The following is a 20,030-nucleotide window of genomic DNA, read 5'->3' on the forward strand; positions in this document are numbered from 1 at the left end:
TATATTGTAGGAAACTGTGAATGTGTAACTTCTGATAGATAAGCTGCTCACAATTAAAGGTAATGCTCATATTTGACTTACTTTTCATACTGTCCTGGGAGGCCTCCTGCTCCAATATCTGAAACCAGTCCTCTTCTTTGTTTAGCATCCCTAATGTGCAAGTTTAAACAGCATTAGTGAATCCCTAGGGATGTGTCTGCCCTTGCAGGGTGGTTCTTCTAACCCAAGATGATTTATGGTGCTTTGGTGATTTGCCCAGTGGAGAATGGATCATGACTTGAACTGCATGGAAGCCTCAGGTGGACTTAACATCCTTCTGGAGGGAAAAGCCAACAAGCTGAATAGCTTTGCTTGGATTCTTCATGTAAATCCACCACTGATGAGTTCATCAATAAGACTCCTGATAAAAAGCAATTAAACCGTCAAGCAGTAAATGATCCAGAGCAATTCCAGCCTGTAGTACAAAAGAGGAAGAAAAGGATCAGTGTTTTGATAAATGGCAAAGAAGTCAAAGTGATATTTCAAAGGGTGTTATTTTTCAAGCTCCTAAAACAAGCAGAAAGGTTCCTAAACTTGGTAACAGTGGGGGATGCAGGGGTGAAGAAATAAGAGGATTTATCTGTACATACAGCCAGTCTCATCAAGAGAAAGAAAGGGTAACATGAATACTTTATTATGTACCTTATTATTAATTCCAGTGTTTATTTGTTCTTTTATTCATGTATTTATTCACCTGAAGGCTAACACATGTGGGGATGTTCCCCACCAGGCAGCCCTGCTGAGGTCTGGCAGGTATCTGGTACTGTGACCTGCAGTGTGAGGGTGCAGGTTTCACTCTGCTGGCAAAAACACCAGAAATTCAGAGAGATAGGCTCTTGTTTTCTGTTTATGAGTTTGGGGGCCTTAAATTACAAGGGAGTTTTTGTTTGGTTCTCATTTTTCATCAAAGTACTGCTTTGAAACATTTCACCTTTTGCTTTCCTGATGGTGCTGCAGAGGACTAGGGTGCTTTAGAAAAAGTTTGATAATGCCCTTTACCTGCAGCATGGGCTGTTTTCTTTTTTGCCAGTTTGGTTCTTTCCTGATGAACTGTTGGTAAAATGCGTTAATGTAAAAGGAAGGTGTAATAGTAATGTGTTTTAAATTAAATAGTAATGTGTTTTAAAAAAGTTTGGATGTGGCAGTCAGTGCCATGGTTTAGTTGAGGTGTTGGGGCATGGGTTGGACTCAATGATTTTGAAGGTCTCTTCCAACCTAGTCATTCTGTGAATTCTGTGTGTTCTGTAATGCTGAAATATTTCCTTGTCTCTCACAAGTTACGTCTGTAAATTAGAAATTGCGCAAATATGGAAACTGTAGTGTCAAGGACTGACACCAATCCTTGAACAGACCCTGAGTATTTATTAGGTCACTGTTAGAGTGACCTCTCCTTTGCCTCTAATGAGCATTGCAAGGTCTTTCAGGGTCGTTTTTTACTGTCTGTGCAGGGAGTTCAGCCAACAGTGTACACACTGAGAGCCCAATTAACAAGGCGGCTCATCCATGTACAAAACCATTGGTATTTTCAAAGTTTTTTGAAACCTGTCCTAAACTGAGCCATTCAGTGTGGCAGCTAGTGTTAGAGGTTTAGATCTGCATTTAAACATCAAACTGAGAAGAAGCAAACCCCCCCCAAATCCAGTCAGGAAAATAAAAGATTATATTTATAACTGTAGGAATTTATTGCAAACTCCATCACCAGCCTAGGTCCTCTGAAAGATTTGTATCATCTGCGTGATCAATACATGAAGTCTCCTTAATGAAACACTAGATCTGGAAGCTTTTATCTCAAGAGACCCAGGAAACAGAGTGCAATCTGTGTTTCCCCAGTGGAAGTGCTGATAATGTCTCTTTTATTATATATGGTCAAGTTGGGTTCTACTGTCCCTCCTCAAACTGGGTGTTAATGGAATTAAATCCTGGCCTGTACCAGCAAGAGTATGGCCAGCAGGACCAGGGCAATGTCTGCCCTCCTCCCCTCAAATCCTATTTCTTTTCACCTCAAATGTTTGTTCTGGCCTTTTTCATGTGGCTAGTCAGTAACATGTACTTAAGGCATGTAGCCTCAGCAAAAAGATGTAGTAGGAGCTAAAATATTCATATTTATGGCTGAGTTTGGTTGTATCTTTTTCATTCTAAATGAAATTATTCTTCTGGTCATTGCTTTGAAATAGTTTCCTGTTGCTGGAAGCAGGCAAGGCATATTCTGGGGTGTCCATGTGCCATGGGGACTCTTTGCTCAGCCCCTTCTCCAGGTGCGGGGCTTTTCCCAAGCTGCTTGGAGAACCAGGGAAAAGCCACAGCTCGGTGACTGAGCCAGGACCAAGGGCTGCAGCCATATGTTCCATCCAGGCAGCCCCAGCAGGCACATCCATACAGAAGAGGCAGCTGTGGCTGCTTTGCTGAGTTTTGCCCAGCTCTGAGTCCCTGGGCAGGGCTGAAGCTGCCCTGGATCACAGTGTGACACCTGAGCTGCTCCAGAGTTAAATGCTTTTCAAGTACCTGAACTTGGCTGGTTGTCCTTTGCCTTTTTCTTTGCTGGGAACCAAGATTGAAATCATAAGGGGGAAAAGGTTCCTTTTGCTGTTGTTTGTGTGTCCAGCTCCGTGAGCCAGTGCCAGCTGCAAGACAGGAGCAGGCCTCTAATTTCCACTAATAAGAAATCCCTCCTACCCTCTCTTTCTGGACAGAAAATTCTGTCTTAAATTCCTTTAAAACAAAGACCTAATTCTGCTCTTACTGCCTGCAGTTTCAATTCTGCCTCAAAATTGCCATAGAGAGGGCAAAGCTGGATGGTGCCATTAAAAAGAAAATAATTACTCCAGAGTATTAAAGACTGGAACAAACTGCAGGAACACTTTATGAGTGCCCAGGTCTGCTCAGAAGAGATGCCAAGTCCCATCTCAGCAGGGCAGGGGGTGTTGGGATCAATACCAACAAACAGGCCACATCTCCACTGTGATTTTAGAGCTCAGATGCTCTCCCCACAGCTGCCTTTGCTGGTTTGCTCCTGTCACAGCACTGACTTGTGTCAGTCCTTGGGTGCCTGCAGGGAGCAGCATTCCCAATGACATTATGGTTGGGTTAACCCTGTCTTGGAGGAGAAAAGCCATAAGGACATAAGCTTCATGTGGAAAGGCCTTGGGTGCTGAGTTGAAGAGCATCCCAGGGAGGTGGAGCTCAGCCAGGAATCTTGCCAACATCAGGAAGACTCAAAAGTGCAAATTGTAATGCACCATAACACAGAGTCGCCACACTGATAAATAGGAGCGTGAAACCCTTGGCTCTCTTCATGGACCTGGGATGCTGTCAGCATTCTCAATAAGCAAGGGCCTGCAAATGTGAGGCCTGCTCCTCCTGAGTGCTTGGGTTAAGCTCTGGTTTGCAGTGCATCATTTAAGAGGTTGCAAATATTTTCCTTGTGTTGAAATAAAATTATAAGCAGATTGAGCCCGGGTACAGTGGATCCACTGGATTAAATCAGACTAAGAAAGGCCTTCAATTAAAGAATGAGGCTTAAGGGGGGCAGGGAGTGAGCTGGCATGGAGGGAGATTCTGTCAATTTAGTGAAAAATATTTTGTGGAAATATACTCTGCAAAAATCAAAGGAGAGTGTCCTCATGCAGGAAAGCACGTGAATGTAAATTGGTATCTACTAAAGCAGTCATTGCTTGAGTGTAACAAAAGTAACTGTATGAACCTGCAAAACAGCACACACTGCATTTTCATGGGGAAATGTGCTGTATTCTGGGATATTAATTCCTGTGTGGGCTCAATTTTCAGTGCAATCAATCCACAGGAAACAAAGGGACTGCAAGGGAAATATAAAAAGACAGTCAGCTAATAGGAGCCATATTCAATAAAATTGTGTCTGCCTTCAGTGAACATTGAGGGTGAGGTGTGTCTGTTTTCCCTTGGCACAGGATGGGTTGGGCCAAAAGGGGCTTGGAGCAACGCTTGTGTATTTGCACATGTGTATGTATAAATATGTGTATGTGAGAAATACAACCCCTGTTTTGAGAAACTAGGAAAGAATTAGGGGATTTAATTCAGGCTGCTGGTGGACTTCAGACCCTGGGTGAACTTCACCTTTTCTGCAACTTTAATATAGTGCCAGTATGTCAGTAAGCTGTTTGTTTTGTTTGCCTAGCACTTAATAGAAGGATTATCTGGTTTCTTTCTTTCAAGGTTTCCAGGGTTGCTTTTCATTTTTGAAGCTGAATGTGTTCATTTTTAGTGGTAGCATTCTCTCCCATTCAGGCTCCAAACTTCCCTAGGAAGTGACTTCATGTTATTATTCCTGCAGATTATTGCCTGGAGTGGCTAAATTACCTAGTGTTTGTGTAATGGCAAGCTCTCAGTCCATACGCATTTAATGACTGTAATCATTTGTTATTTTCCCTTTATTAGGTTTGTTTTTAAAGAAAGTTTTACTGTGCTATTTATGATATGCTAAGTGGTGCAACTTGCTGAAGAAACATTTTGCATACATTTTATTTTTTAATAGGTTTGCTTGCTAAAATGGAAATCTTTTATTTACCCTAGTAGGGCAGTTTTTTGCTGACAGTTTTATTATTTCAATTACTCAAACATTTCTTTCCTCTTTTGTTTCCTCAGATACTCCTCCAGGGAGTTTTAATGTGCCATTCTTTATTTAAAATTGGGTTCAGAACGTGTTATTTCTAGCAAGGCAGGGGAAAAGTGCAGTACAGCAGACATTAAATAGTGGGATGTCAAGGTTTTATTTTCTTTCCTCTTTGAGTTGTGGGATCCTTTCCTCATTTGTGTCATCTGGTGATGAATTGCACTGATAATCTGTGTTCCTCATCAATAACTGTCTCCTACCAGTGCCAGGCAGAGGCTGTGCTCTGCCTAAAGAGCTGTGGCTGCAGATAAATGGTCCTGCATGTGTGAGTAAAGGAGGGGACCTCTGAGAGCATTTAAAATTGTCAGAGGTACAGGCTACTTTAATAAAATAATGTTCTATAGGTAGTGGCAGCAACTTCTGAATGCATTTCACTCGCTAGTTGGGAAAGAATGGGAGCATTCCTCCAGGGAAACCCCAAGCCTTGGTCAGTGGAGTGAAAAGTGAACCCCAAGGGATCATAAAAGGGGGGAGCTTTACAGACTGAGTGGGCCAGCACCAGCAGAGGGAACTGCCTAGGCAAAGTTCTCTGGGGTGGGACAGCATGGAAAGCAGGGTCTGCTCCCCTGGCTCTTGCTGGAGTATGTCTGTGATTCCTTCTGCAAGTGCTAGAGAGTCTTTGACCACTCCCTGATGTGTGATGCGTTTTCCATTATGGCCTGGCCAGTCCTTGGAGAAAATCAAACTCAGTTCATAGAACCATAGAATAAGCTGAGTTGGAAGGGGACCCATCAGGACCATTGAGTGCAGCTGGCCCTGCACAGGACACCCCAATCACACTCTGTGCCTGAGAGCATTGTCCAAATGACTTTGAACTCTGTCAGGCTCAGGGCTGTGACCACTTCCCTGGAGAGCCTGTTCCAGTGCCCAGCCACCCTCTGGATGAAGAACCTTTTTTCTGATATGCAACTTAAACCTCCCCTGACTCAGCTTCAGGCCATTCCCTCGTGTCCTGACACTGGGCACCAGAGAAGTGACCAGTGCCTGTCCCTGCACTGCCCCTCATGAGGATGTTGAAGAGCACAATAAGGTCTCTCCTCCAGGCCGTCCAGACCAAGTGACCTCAGCCCCTACACATAAAACTTCCCTTCCAGACCCTTCCCCATCCTCATGGCCCTCCTTGGGACGGTGGGGGAGCCCCAGAGCCACAGGCAGATCTCTCTGCCTGCCTGTGTCGAGTGCATGGCCTTGACTACCCTTTAATGATGCAGAAAGGGCATTACAAACACATCCTCACTCTTGTGCTTCCCGTTGTGTTTTGCAGAGTGTCTGGGGGAGAGCTCTTTGACCGCATTGTGGAGAAGGGCTTCTACACGGAGAAGGACGCCAGCACGCTGATCCGGCAGGTCCTGGACGCTGTGTACTACCTGCACCGCATGGGCATCGTGCACAGGGACCTCAAGGTACAGCCACAGCACCTCTCTGGGCCCTGGGCAGTGCCAGTGGAGGCTGTGTAATTGTGTGAGACCAACAAACACATCAAGTTTGTTCATTGTGAAGAACAAACAATGGAGGCTGTGTAATTGTGTGTGCCCCGGGACTGGCTGTTTCAGTAAGGTTGTACCATAGGAGAGATGCTCCAAAGCCTCCTGAAAACCTCTCCCTGCCAAGGATCCCCCTGATGGGAGACCCCTAAAAAGTTCTGTGCCAGTATGGAGAGACTGTTGGGAAGGATGTAAGTTTGACAAGAAAGTCTCACAGATGTGTGTGCTTGGCAGAAAGATTTTTAAATGTAGAGTCTGATGAAGGAATAGAGATGGAAGCAAGTTTTGATATAGAAGAAAAGAATTGCTGAGCCAGTCTTACTGCATAACCAAGGAAGCAAAGGGTGTGTTAGTTAGAAGGGGTTTTTATGACTTTGAGCAAAGGATAAACCCACCTCAAAAAAGATGTTTTTACCAAGCAGAAAGATAGCACAGGCAAACAAGTCAGCAAAGTTGCAAGTAGAAAAAAGGTCTCAGAATTTTCCACTGCAAGAAAACTGAAAAACAACTTCTAGCTTAAAGTGTAATGTACTAACTTTTAGTGATTGGAGAATAGTAACATGAATATGGTAATTATAGTAGTTATGACAGGCTGTAGATAATAGCCAAGGTACAGATTGGTTCTACTGTATGAAGATGCTCAGCAAAGGATATAATGCAATGTAACCAAAACCAAAGGGTCTCCAGGCCTGCCTGCAGCTGGAGCTGACAGCTGTAGGCACAGCTCTGTCACCCACGACCCTGGGCTGCTGCAACCTCTTGGATGGAATAAACTGCATTTTGGACAGCCCCTGGAGTCCACATCCCTCATTTCAGCTCTTACAGAGAGACAAACAGAACTTTTGTATTTTTTGGTCTTCAGGCTGCTGTTTATTTTTCTCTTATCAGAAGTTCAGCACACCATCTACATATCAGATGTAGCGTACAAAGAAAAGGCACCAAAAGTTACAAGACACACAGGTTCAAGGTCTTTTAATACTATTTTGTCCAATTAACTCTTAAAACCTATTTTATTTCTACCTTTCTACCAATCACTCTGTGCCACCAACACTGCAGAAAATGGAGTAGATGAAGAGCAAGAAGGAGATCAGACAGTGCCCAAAATTCTCCATCTTGTCTTCTATCTACCTCCATACTAAAACCCCAAAACTCTAAGTTTTTCACCCTGTGATAAACTACACTACTATCTATTTCACACACTTGTAGATTCCAATTAATCCCAAAGTCTTGGAAGCTTTCTCCATGGACTAAGGTTAAAAGCAGCGTTCTCCTGGGGATCAGGACTTCTCAGAACAGGCAGTGAAATACTCCCTGTGCCCTGGGTTCCAATGCCCATGGAATTGGTTTCAATGAGGACTCTGCAGTCAGGGGAGTTACAGTGGGAGGTTTGCATGTTTGATGTGAGGAAAAGCCATTAAGACCCAAAATATTACATTAAGGCAGAAACCCCATTATTGTATTTGCAGGGAATGCCCCAGTGAAGGCAGGAATGATGCATCTGACTCCATGTTCTCAGAAGGCTAATTTATTACTTTACAATACTATGTTATATTAAACAGTACTGCATATAGTATTCTTTTAATTTTTGTATTCTTTAGTATGCTATACTATACTAAAAAATACAGAAAGGATACTTACTGAATGCTAGAAAGATAATAATGAAAACTCCTGACTCTTTCCAGAGCCCCGACACAGCTTGGCCTGATTGGCCAACGAGTGAAAACAACTCACAGCAGAATGCAATGAAACAATCACCTGTGGGGAAACAATCTCCAAACACATTCCAGATGAGCTCAGCACAGGAGAAGCAAATGAGATAAGAATTGTTTTCCTTTTCTCTGAGGCTTCTCAGCTTCTCAGGAGAGAAATCCTGGGTGAAGGAATTTTTTCAGAGAATGTGAATGCCACACCCCATTTCAGCTGAGGTGTGTTCAGTGCTAGAAAGAATTTTGCAGGTTTGCTGTGCTAGATTTACATTTACTTAATAATAACTGGTAGTGAGGGAAAGTTGAGAGATTTCCTATCACTTGTAGCAGTGTTTTTGCTCACAGCAAGGGTTCTTCTAAGGACCATTGAGTGCCAATGTGATATTTAGATTATTTTCCTTTCAGCTGCACCATATTGTCGCATCTAAACCTCTCAGCTTTTCAGGTATTAAAACTCCCTAAATGTTGTTGTTTTATTGTTTTCTTCCAGTATCTTTAGTGCCATTAAGACAAGCAGAAAGGCTTGGATTTGATGGCACTTTAATGTTTTAAGAAATAAGTTAGCAGAAGATACTAGAAAAATACACAAATTTCAAAAGAAAACCGTGGGTTCAGCTCCTGAGCTGGTTAGTTCTGCCAAAGTTTACTGCCAGAAATGAAGACTTCAGTGATGGAAATAACATCTCTGGCTGTATTTTGGAGGGATGCTCCAAACAGGAGTTTCCTTGGATGTTGAGGCAGAGCTTGTATTTTCCCTCTCTGAAGAGAGTGGAATTTGGCTACATGTTATGAGCCTTATATAAGCCTTATAAAAAGGTTTAATGAACACTAATAGAGTGTTCATTAATAGAGGCTCTGCAGCCAGTCCAGACAGTCCCAAATAATGGGTTTCCTGTAAGGAGGCACTGGTTAGGTTTCCATCTCCTGCAGTCTCCACATTTTGCTCTCAGGTCCTGTTCATTTCCTGCCCTTATGCTGAAGTACATAGAAACATTCTTATATTTGTAAGAGCTCCAAAGAATTGCAGTATGGAAGTGCTGTATTTTAACATGACCATCTTGCTCCCAAATTCAACTTTTAGGAAACAACTTCAGGCTTCTTTCTGCCACCAGCATTTCTTGGAGTGAGGTCCAAGACCTCTTAATTCAGATATTCCATTGTACAAGATCTTGTTATTCTTGTATTTATAATCTAAAGCAGGTTATACCTCTCATTTTAAAAAATAATCTTATTTTAAAGTTCCTGTAATAAAATATGAGGTCTGGTGATTTGGGAATTAAATTCATGTACAGATTACTTTCAGAGTTTATGTAAGGCCAAGCTGAATTTAGATCAACCTTCTCCAGTGGTATTTTGTAGCTAAAAGTAGCTCTTTTCCTCTTTCTCTCTTTTGTTTGCAGGTTTTTGTCAATATCATGTCAATTGTCAAAATGACTCATAAAATGCAGTATATGAGGAACACCTGCTGTGAATTTCTGTTAGCAAAAACATACCATGATGAGAAAAACAACGATATAATAAGACATTTATGATTTCAAAATATCAAAATAAGTGTAAGGTTCAAAATGAAACTCTGGGAAAGAATCCACTCTACAAAAACACAGCCCATGAAGCATCCATAGATACCAAAATAGGACTTGCTGCAGTTGGTAAAAGCAAAAAGGTCTGGGCTCCAAGACTCTAATCTAAGTAAAGCAAGAGCAGATTAGAAGAGATGGCAGCAGGTGATGTCTGGGGGAACTCCAGGATGCACAAAAGGAGTGAAAGGCTCAAGCAGCTCCACTTGGTACAGAGCCACCTTATTAAGGCTTTTTGAATTAACAGAATTCTTTTAAACAAGTTTGACTTTTAAATGTAAGGGTTTCTTGGCCTTACTAAATGTGAGTATGTGGGGACCTCAGGTGAGTTATTAGAAATTGTTAGGAAATAACTGCTTTTCCCTTAATTCCATGTCTACCACCCCCTCAGCAGATCACAAGAGCTGTAGTAAAAATTAGGAGTGACTCCAGCCTAGGGCAGAGCATGGCAGGAAACTGTAGTCCCTACAAGAGGGTCAACACTATAAAGTGCAATTAAAGTGCTGGACTTGCAAGTTATCATGAGAAAGAAACATAAATGGTACTACTGCGTATTTATTTTTAGGAGCCAAATCATTTCCCTTTTAACCTCAGCCCTGCTGGCCCACAGCTGTGGCTGTGGCTTGCAGATCCTCTCACGGCCATTGTGTGCCATGTTTCCACATGTCCCATGGATGAAGCCATCACTTGATGCTGGGATTGGGGAGCAGGAATGGCTTTAACCTCCTGAATGGGGACATCACCTCCAGCACCCCTTCATCCCCCCCTTCCCCAGGGCAGATGGAGAAGGGAATGTGGATTCTGGTGCTGCTGAACTGCAGTTTCTCCTCCTCACAAATCCAAGCTTGGCTGTGTCCCAGGGAGTCTGAGGATGTTGTGTGGCCGCAGCTGCTCCTCACCATTCCCTGGAGCACACAGCAGGCTGGGTGTCAGCATTTGTGCCAGTTTTGGGCAAAAGACTCCACTGAGGCTATTTAGAAACATTGGGTACCTGCAGGGGGATAGAATATAAGAAAATAAAGATAGTGTAGAAAGTAATTTGATCCCCAAGGAGTTGCAGCTGGGCCAATTATCAAAGATTAGGAGCAGGCCTGACTTTACCAGGCCACAGCTATGACCAGTGAGAAGAAGAGTGCTATAAAAGAGTGGAGTGGCTGGGTGAGAGGGGAACTGGAGTCAATTGGTGGCTTTGTGAAGGAGAAAGAGTCAGTGCTCTGAGGAGCTGTCCATGAGAAACATCAAGAGGGTGTGAAACCTTTGTGATAAGGAGACAGCAGAATGGAACCCCTGGAATAAGATGATAACAGGTACCCATCGCTTTTACAGCTGAAGACCCAAAAGTCCAAAGCCCACTGCCTCCAGGCTGAGTGCTGCAGGTGTGGACCCTTTCATGAGCCCAGATCTTGGGCAGGGGAGGAGGTGGGCTCTCATAGCACCCAGCCAGAGCTTTGCTGTGCAGCAGCAGCACACTCAGAACACACAAATGCAGGGCTGGCTGGAGCTGATGGAGGCTGGTTGGCCTCTCCAAGCTGCCTGACTCTGGTATAAAAAGTCACAGGGCTTTGTGGGGTGATCCTTGTTTTCTCTTGCCATAAACAAGTTGCTGTGCTTAGTGCTATAGCACATTTTTCCTTCAGCATTTTTTCCTAATCAGCTCTAGCTGAAATATACTTGCTTCAAGACTGTTAACTGTAAAGGCATTTCCTCTTTCAAAACAGTTTGTTTCTAGTGGAGAAGATAAAAAAAATCTCTAATACCTCTTGTTTTCCTTTTTCTTTTTTCAAATACTGTGTAAAACTTTTTAGTACACTGCCTAAATTTGCCATATTTACTTGCTTTTAAACGAATCCTTCTGTTTCACCACTCTGAAGTGAAAATGCATCAGACAAATCTCACAAGTAAGGGATGAGCCTTAGGTCTTATTTGAGGTGCCAGAGGAGAAGTTTGTTGACCCAGAAAAGCTGCTCAAAGCTCAGGGTGTCAGGGTCTCCCATTTGTTGCCATGCAGGAGTCTGGATAGGATCTCCCTGTAGGTTTTAAGCAAAACTCTTTAAACTTAGGGCAACCAAATTGTATTTATGTATGGTGTGACTAGGGATTGTATTAAAGGTATGCATGGGTCACCAGGTGTTGTTACTGAACTCACATATTCAAAACTCCTTTTGTTTATTCTCCTTTCTAGCCTGAGAACCTGCTTTACTACAGCCAGGATGAGGAGTCAAAAATCATGATCAGTGACTTTGGCTTGTCGAAGATGGAGGGTAAAGGAGATGTGATGTCCACAGCCTGTGGCACTCCTGGCTATGTTGGTAAGAGGTTTGCTTATATTTTAGTGAAAATGAAACTATTCTCATTTTCTGGTGCTGGTACACGGTGCACGTGAGATTTTACAGGTATTTGTTAGAATTTAATGTTTGCCTGTACTTTGTCTTGTGTGCTCTTCCTCTTTGGGGCACAATTTTGTAATCCAGCTCTGGGTTTGTGGGATTCACTTTCATGCTTTCAGCCCTTTGTGGAATGAGTATTCTGAAAGATCCTGCTTTAGCTACACCAGGATCTTGTGAAGAATAGCCTCAAATGTGTTGCTCTGCAAGCACCTAGGAAACCAAGAAGCTTTACCTAATGAAATGTATTACTTTAATCATAAAGAATAGCATTTACCAGATTCCTCTGGTAGAAGACAATAAAATCAAAGAGCTGCATTTATTCAGATCTGTTCAGTAATCCTCTGTTACAATCATGTTAAGTTACTGACTCAGATGTTAAAATGCAAAAGCTCTTTAGATCCTTCCTGGACAGCGTCAAATTGTTTTCTATCATTTATTCTTTGCTCTTCTGCCCATTTGGTAGTGATTGTGCAGGGCCACCTATTAGCAGCATGTTTACCAGCAGCCTCTGAAAACAGTTTAAGTAGCTGAAAGTGAGCATTAGAGGGCAGGTGGTGATGAGGTCTGTTTGAGCAAACACATTTAAAAGCTCCCTTTGTGTACAAGACATCCAGCAAGCCTGTGCTTCCTGCTGCACCAGGATCATCAGCTGAGGTGGGGAAATTAAACTCTGGGGTATCCATGAAATCCATGAAACTGTGGATAGATTTCTTTCAGATCTTTCCAGCAGGAGAGACTGGATTCCTTCCAGCTGCAGAAGCTCTTTTTACTTTGCAGCTGCCACCTCACCTCTTTTCATAGCTCTGATGATATCAACAGCTCAGATGAGGTGATTATGACACAGTAATACAGATTTGTCACAGGTACTTTTTATGGGCATTCACACTGTGCAGATGCACTCTATCCCAATAAAATCAGGAAAAGGAACAGATTTCTGTGTTTTTCCCATCTTTTATTTTAAGACATGGGCCAGGATGCAGTCTGAGTAGCAGTCTTGTGTAATCACACCAGACTGGAAATCTTCTTCCGGAGCAGTGGCAGGAATTGAGCTGAGACAGCAATTTTCATAACTTTTGCTGTCAGCTCTTCTGTCCCTATCAAGCATGTTTTATTTTGCTCTGGAATGGGCACTGACTAGAATGAGTCTCAAGGCACAGGAAAGCTGAGATGATGTTAGCTGAAGTGCTGGTGAAAATGAGGGAGTGACTCTGCTTGGTCTCTGAGTGATCTCATGCAGCATCTCATCATAGCAAGTTTGCTCATGTAAATAGCAATTTTGGAGAGGAAGCCCTTGGAGCCTGTGACAGGAGCTGTAGTGCTTTGAGAGATGTTTGAGAGCTCTCATTACCCATGGTCTGGCCTCTGAAGGCTGCACAAGTGCCCCCAGGCTTGTTGTTACCTGCTGAACACAGGATTTACTCATCCTGGTTCAAGAGGTCATGGCCACTTATTTCTGAAGTGCTGACAGGACTTTTCCCCCTCCTTCACAAAGAAAACAGCTTTAAGTATTTGTTCTATTTCTTTTTCTTTATTTTTCTTTTTTTTTTTTTTTTTTTTTTTTTTTTTTCCCTGCACAGGATGCAGCTCCTCTTTTGTGCTGTCCTTTTTGTTTTTTTAAATGTCATAGGTTGCTCACACAACATTTCCAAGCTCAGAAGGTTTTTGTTGCTGGTCACTGTGGTGATGCCCATAAATTGTCCTCCTTGAGTGTTACACCTGATGTTGTGGCTTCTGCACAGGTGCTCTGCAACTTGCCCACATCCAAAAGCTTTCATGTTTTCCAGTGTCACTCCAGCATGCAGCACCTGCCAAGAGCCCTCAAATCAATGGAAATCCTTCCTCCCAATGGCACAGCATGGATAAAACTCCTCAGCCTGGCTGGGGCAGGCAAATGCCACAGCCCCAGCCCATCAAGTGCCCTGTCTGCTACCTCCATTTGTGTTTTGCCTTTTCTTTCCCACTTATTTTACCTCAGGTTAAGTAGCACTCAGAGATCCATCACTTAAAACAAATTTCCTGTTGCTTTTCTTCAGAGACACCCTGTTTTCTAAGATCCTACCAGAACTGATTATTTTTATCAGTTTAACCACTTTGCTTTTAAATAGCTGGAAGATGTTTAGGCACATATCCCATGTCAAAGGCACCCAGGGCTCTGTTAAGAAGTCATTGGCATCTGCTACAATTTATACTTCATCTCCAGAAATGGGTCCAGTCAGATCCCACTTTGCAAAGTGCTGGACAAGCTTCTGACTCAGAAGCAAATCTGCTCTTAACTCATGTCTGCTGCCCAAGTATTTGCAAGTATGCAAGCCCCCTGTCATTTCTGTCTCATTTCCCTGATCAGGATATACTTTCAACTCCTGTGCTTCATTTTTTATCTCAACTTTTCTTATTTTCATCTGCAAAGAACAGTAGTATCTATGACATTAAATGCCTGTTTATGTGGTCTGGAAATGTATTGAATAAGGAAGGGTGTAATTATAATTAAATCCCTTAACAAATATCAGTTATCTTTCTGAAAATCAAAATATCGCTTTTCAAATTGGACTCTACCTGAAATGTGCATGGCCAATGGGGCATTAGGACTTCAACTTTTAAAGCTCTGCCTTGCAGATTAAATTACTGTCAAGAGTTCTGAGTTCTTATTTTTTCAGGAGTTTTGTCAGAGATTTTGGCCCTGTGATGAAAAGCTGATGGTTCAGATAATTTAACCCAATTATCTGAGCCACTTTTGTTAAGAGGCCAATCTAAATGTTTGCTTACTGAAAAGGGGATCTGATAATACAGCCTCTTCTAAGAAGGTCTTACATTTTCTTATTGCTTACAATTCTTATCCCCATTTCTTATGGAAAGAGTCTGGGATTCTTTCTGATGAGCAGGGACTAGACTGATGAACTGAGTAGTCTGATGAGCTGGGACTAGACACCCAACTTCTAGATAGCAGCTGAATTGGGAAAGGTGAGGCAAGGTGAGCCTTGTGTGGCTCATTTCACCCCAAATGAGGTGTGAGGAGTGACCTGCTTGGGTCTGAACGGTGAAAAACACCAATCACTTGTTTTTAAAATTTTAAAAGCTTAATAATAATAAAATGGTTATAAAAAATAGGAATACGATTAGTGTAATAATAATTTGGAGAATTTTAATTAGGACAACATGAGAGAATAAAGACAAAGAGTTACGAATGTCCGGGTACCTTTTCTGGGCAAAACAAGCCCAAAAAAGGACACACGTTAACAAAGGATTAACCCTTAAAAACAGCAGCCTGTTACATATTCATACACCTCATACATGGTGCATAAATTCCATTAAATACAAGATTCTCTCAGGTCATCATCAGTTTCCTTCTCTGAATCCTAACAGTGCCTTTGAGGCAGGAAGAAGTTCTTTCTTCTGATAAGAGAGCAATAAATTCTCTTTCTTTTAAAGATTCAGGTGTCCTGTGGCTGCTATCTCACTGCGAGTCCTTCCTTTAAAAAAAGTATGTTACATAGCATAGTTTCTATTTTAACATTTTGTTATAACCTAAAACTGTATTTAACACATTAAAGAGAATACAGCATCACTTTCTAACACAGCACATATAATATTCATTTTAATATCTGCCAAAAGCCAATCATAAAATATGCATTTTTCACATGAACCCATTGTCCAATGTGGAAAAGAAGTGGTGTTTTCAAAACCCTGAGTGATGTGTGTGATTATGGGCAAGATCCCAAGAAGCCATTAGTGATTTATAATTTTGAACATCATGGATTTAGGCTGGTCAGCTCTGGGCCTTACGTAATAACTCAGTTTTGGTGTAAGAGCTGCTCAAACCTGCCTGAGAATGAGCCATCCCTGAGGTGTGTCCAGCTGGACACCCACCAGGAGGTGACTCCAGTCACTCAGCAAATTCTTCTGAAGAGATTTTGGATGTTTGGGAATTGGGTCTCACTAAATGGCTTTCCATGAGAAATAATCCCTCAAAAGCTTTGGTTATTTCTGCAGATGGAACTTAGATCTCAAGACACTTGAAAAGTTATTAAAAAAATCTTAGAAAACCTGTCTGAGGCAATCTGCTCTCATTTTGCAGAAACACTGAATTATGAGCTGTGTTTGTGGCTGACTAATATGTTAATCCTACTGAGATTAAAAATTCTTGCTCCAAGTCCCAGTCCTCTTCAAGTAAAATTTTCTTGTACTGCCTTGCCATACAAATTTGGCTGGATTCTGGATGTGTGGCTGGTCCTGGTATACTCCACCTCACTCCCTGTTTTCATTTTCTGTAGTGCTTTTAACAAAGGTCATTTCACAGCTTTCATCTCTGCTCTGCCATAAATCCAGCAGTTTCAGACCTCACCAAAGCCGCCTGTTCCTCTCAGCCCTGTGCAAGACCACAGCATTTAAGTAAGGAATAGATTTCCACGTTGAATTTTAACCTATTTGGTATCCTTTGAATCCAAGGCTGGAAAATATTCAGTAAGCCCTCAGAATATCCTTATTAGCCATAAACTACTTCAGGAGCCTTTAGGCAGAACCATGAGTAATCAAGTAAAAATAAAGCATGGGAATCACTCTGATGGGAATCAATCCTGACAAAGACTTGTGTTACCCTCTGCTGAGCATAAGCTGCATTATTACCCATGGCAGATATCGAAATCTGACTCAGCAATGTGAAATAAGAATGACAGGAGCACAGAGAGTCAGCAACACTGCACTGAAATCCTCCTCTCCTTCAGAAAAAGCCTCAAACTTCACAGCCTTGACTGACCAGAACAAGATGAACACTGGAGGAATGTGTGAAAAAATGAAATAAGTTGTTTTCACCGCAGGATTCAGTGGAAGAAGGGTTCTGCACGTGGTGAAGCTGTTTCATGTGCATGTCAGCCTGTTTGCACTGTGAGGAGGGTACTTGGCAGGTTTTTGACTTCAGGAGAGGGGCTGGGTTGGCCCTTGGTGTGAAGAGCAGGCACCCTCTTGACTTGTGCAGTGTGAACAACAAGCTTAAAGTATCAGAGCAATCCCCATCACCTGAGCTCTTTGCAGGAACATGGATTGCAGCTTTTGGCATCCAGCAGCTGCATTTTTAGGGGGTTTATTAGCATAGCTGTGCTCTCTGAGGGTAATGGTGTAGTGTTCTGAAAGGGCTCCAAATGTTCTGGTCTGCACCTTTTCTTAAAACCTCCATTTGAAACAAGACTTGGAATTTTTTTCTCTTATTAAAAGCAAAATATAACTCAGCCAAAAAGAAGCTAACTGTAAGACAGCAGGGGAAGAACATCTTCATGTACCTGAGGATTGCTGCTGAGGATTGTTTTGTTTTGTTGGCCAATTGGGTCCAAGCTGTGTCTTGACCGTCTCAGAATGTCAGGGGTTTTTCTTTAGTGCCTTTTGTATAGTGTTTGAAACAAGCCTTCAAACTTTTTCTCTTATTAAAAGCAAAACATAACAAAAAAAAAAAAATAAAGCTAACTATAAGACAGCAGGATCATCCGGAGAAGCACATCTTAATGTATCTGAAGGTGGAATGCCTTGTACCTGGCACTGTGGCAATGCTGATTCAGCCTGAAGCACCTTCCTGCATGTGAAGGAAAGGCCCAGGTTTGCTCCATTGGGTGTGACTGTGGCAACAGCTCTCTTCACAGACAGCAGCAGGCACAACTCCCCAAGGATTCTTCCTGGGAAGGCAGTGAGAAGCACAGAGAGAAGAGGAGAAAACAATTCTTATCTCTATTCAGTGCTCCTGTTGTTTTGCACCTGTGGAATGTGTTATGGAGATTGTTTACCCAAAGTGATTTGTCAATTGGATTCTGCTGAGGGCTGTTTTGTTTCCTTGGCCAGTTGGGTCCAAGCTGTGTCCTGACTGTCTCAGACGGTCATGGGTTTTTCTTTAGTATCTTTTGTATAGTTATAGTATAGTATTAATGTAATATAGTATTATATATAGTATATATAATACTATATTACATTATATATACATATATATAATATTTCTATATATAAAATTTATGTTTATGTATTATATTTTATTATTCTATGTATTATATATTACATATTATATGTATATATTTATACATATTATATGTATTCTATATTATATTATTTTGTTATTATATATTTTATTATTATATATTTTATTTATATAATATATATTTATATATATTTTAATATATTGTATTCTATATTATGTATTGTATTTTTAGTGTTAATAAAGCAATTGTTCAGCATTCTGAGTCATGGAATCACAGCACATTATTCCCAGCATCAGGGGCTCCCTGCATACCATAGGTGGCCACTGCTTATGGTTTGAGCCCGGAGTGATTCCCTGGGGATATGTGACAGTGGAAGCCATTGCTCAGCTGGCATCTCCCCAGCTCCAGAAATGGGAGATTTGGCTTTCCCCTTCTCCTTTCTGCTGTTTTGTCTCCCCAGCCGTCTGTGTTGATCCTTTAGTGCTGTCAGCTCCTGGATTTTCTTCGTTGTGTCTCCTGCTTTTGCCTCTTGGCACTGATCTGCCTTCATTCCTGAGAGCTTCTCTGACTTGTTTTTCAGCTCATTAAATATTTCCGTTTTTCTGTACATCAGAGACAGATGATGCTGAGTTGTGTCCTCCTGTTCCTCTCTGCTTATTGGAACAAAAATCAAAAGCAGCCGTTTGGCCTTAAAAGAAGTATTTAAACCTCCTACCTTTCTTTGTTAATGCTTACCCTGTATTGTTCCTACCTGTTTCAGAGCTTCCATCCAGAGCAGCAGCTATCAGTGCTCTTCACTCCTTCAAAACAGAGAGAAATGCCCCAGCACAGCTTTGATGTGTTAAGAGGGAAAATCTTTATATAGTTCACATCCCCTCACTTCAGAATTGTTTTCTGTTATGCTAATGTGGCATATCTGTATAATGTCAGGAGCTCACTGGTGCTCAGCAGCAATTTGCATAATATTTTCTTTAGGAGCTATGAAATGTGTAATGTTTACCAATCTTGAAAGTTATGTAAACAGGCACAGACAAAGGCAGAAGAGAATGTGAATAAAATACTGGGAATTTGGAAGGGCTGGAGAGTTGGGAGACATCTAAACACATAAAGACAGGAGAAAATTAACTCCTTTCGTTCTCATATTTTGTCACAAAATTTGATTACAAGAGATGGAACAAAACAGGAAACTGTCTCATTTCTTATGCAGTGGTCCCAGTTTCCAGTTCACATTCAGTGGTTCCAATTTCCTGAATGACTTGAAAATTGGAGAAGTATTTAACCTGTGCTACGGACTGGGCCATATCCCAGTCTTCAAGAGTCTTCATAATGTGGTTGGCACTTATAATTTTACCCACATTCCCCTGAATTTTCTTCAGTTCTGCAGCATGTCCCTGGTGAAATATAACCCATTTCCATCATTGTTCTGCTTGTGGAAATGCAGATGCCCTCACCTGCCTTGTGCCCTCTCTTCCTCCAGTCCCCCCTATGAGCCCTCATGCCACAGCATTGGAAAGTCTTTTTTTATTCTCATTATCTCTTCTTGTTCCATACCTTGCTGGCAGTATTTACCTTGGGGTTTTTTGGTTTTGGTTGGCTTGTCTGGATTAAGAAGATAAGACTTTAAAGAGTCCTACCAGTACAGCAGAGGATAGATAGCTACTAAAAGTGAGGTTCAAGCTTTAATATATCTCTGTGTTTCACAATTTGTTTTTTGCTCTTCTTCAAGTAACTAAGTGCTTTGGAGCTGGTGAGACTCCCAGCAGAGGAAGGTGTGACTCCCAAGAAATATTTTTGTTGGGATTTGTCACTTCATTACTTTTTTCCAGCATTTGACCTCCAAATTACTCAAAGGAAGTACTGTACTTTTTAAAACCCAGTATGGCAAGTCTGCTTTAGGAATGCTACAATCAGTGATTTCTTGCATTATTGTGGACATTTTGCTTTGAAAAAGGCAAAAGCTTCTTTACATGAAAAAGATTAGGGTCACAGGGGTTTAAAATTTAGATTTAAGCATTTGCACTGCAAGGTCTCAACAGGGACCCAAACAAAAAAAATGCACCTTTTTAAGTCTCAGTAGTATAAGATAGTAAAGCAGATCCACAAGGAGTTTAAATAAATTCCCAGGCTCTTGCTTCTAGCAAAATTAAGGCTATGATGGTTGTATAGAGGCAGGAGGCTCAGTTCCTTTGTGCACATGTCCAATTCCTGCAGCTTTTCATTTCTCCCTCTGAGCTGTCTGTG

At 41.8% G+C, this 20,030-nt stretch overlaps 1 protein-coding gene across 3 annotated transcripts in view; it reads left to right on the forward strand.

Moving 5' to 3' along the window:
- The window catches only part of CAMK1D (calcium/calmodulin dependent protein kinase ID), a 221,957-nt gene that overhangs the window by 169,709 nt on the left and 32,218 nt on the right, over window positions 1–20,030 (forward strand). For all 3 annotated transcript variants that reach the window (XM_058021911.1, XM_058021912.1, XM_058021913.1), the window contains exons 4-5: window positions 5,949–6,087; window positions 11,634–11,760. In XM_058021911.1, the coding sequence (XP_057877894.1) occupies window positions 5,949–6,087; window positions 11,634–11,760 (266 nt within the window). The remainder of the gene's footprint in view (window positions 1–5,948; window positions 6,088–11,633; window positions 11,761–20,030) is intronic.

This window comes from Melospiza georgiana, chromosome 4 (assembly GCF_028018845.1).
Source record: "Melospiza georgiana isolate bMelGeo1 chromosome 4, bMelGeo1.pri, whole genome shotgun sequence".
Classification (NCBI taxonomy): domain Eukaryota; kingdom Metazoa; phylum Chordata; class Aves; order Passeriformes; family Passerellidae; genus Melospiza; species Melospiza georgiana.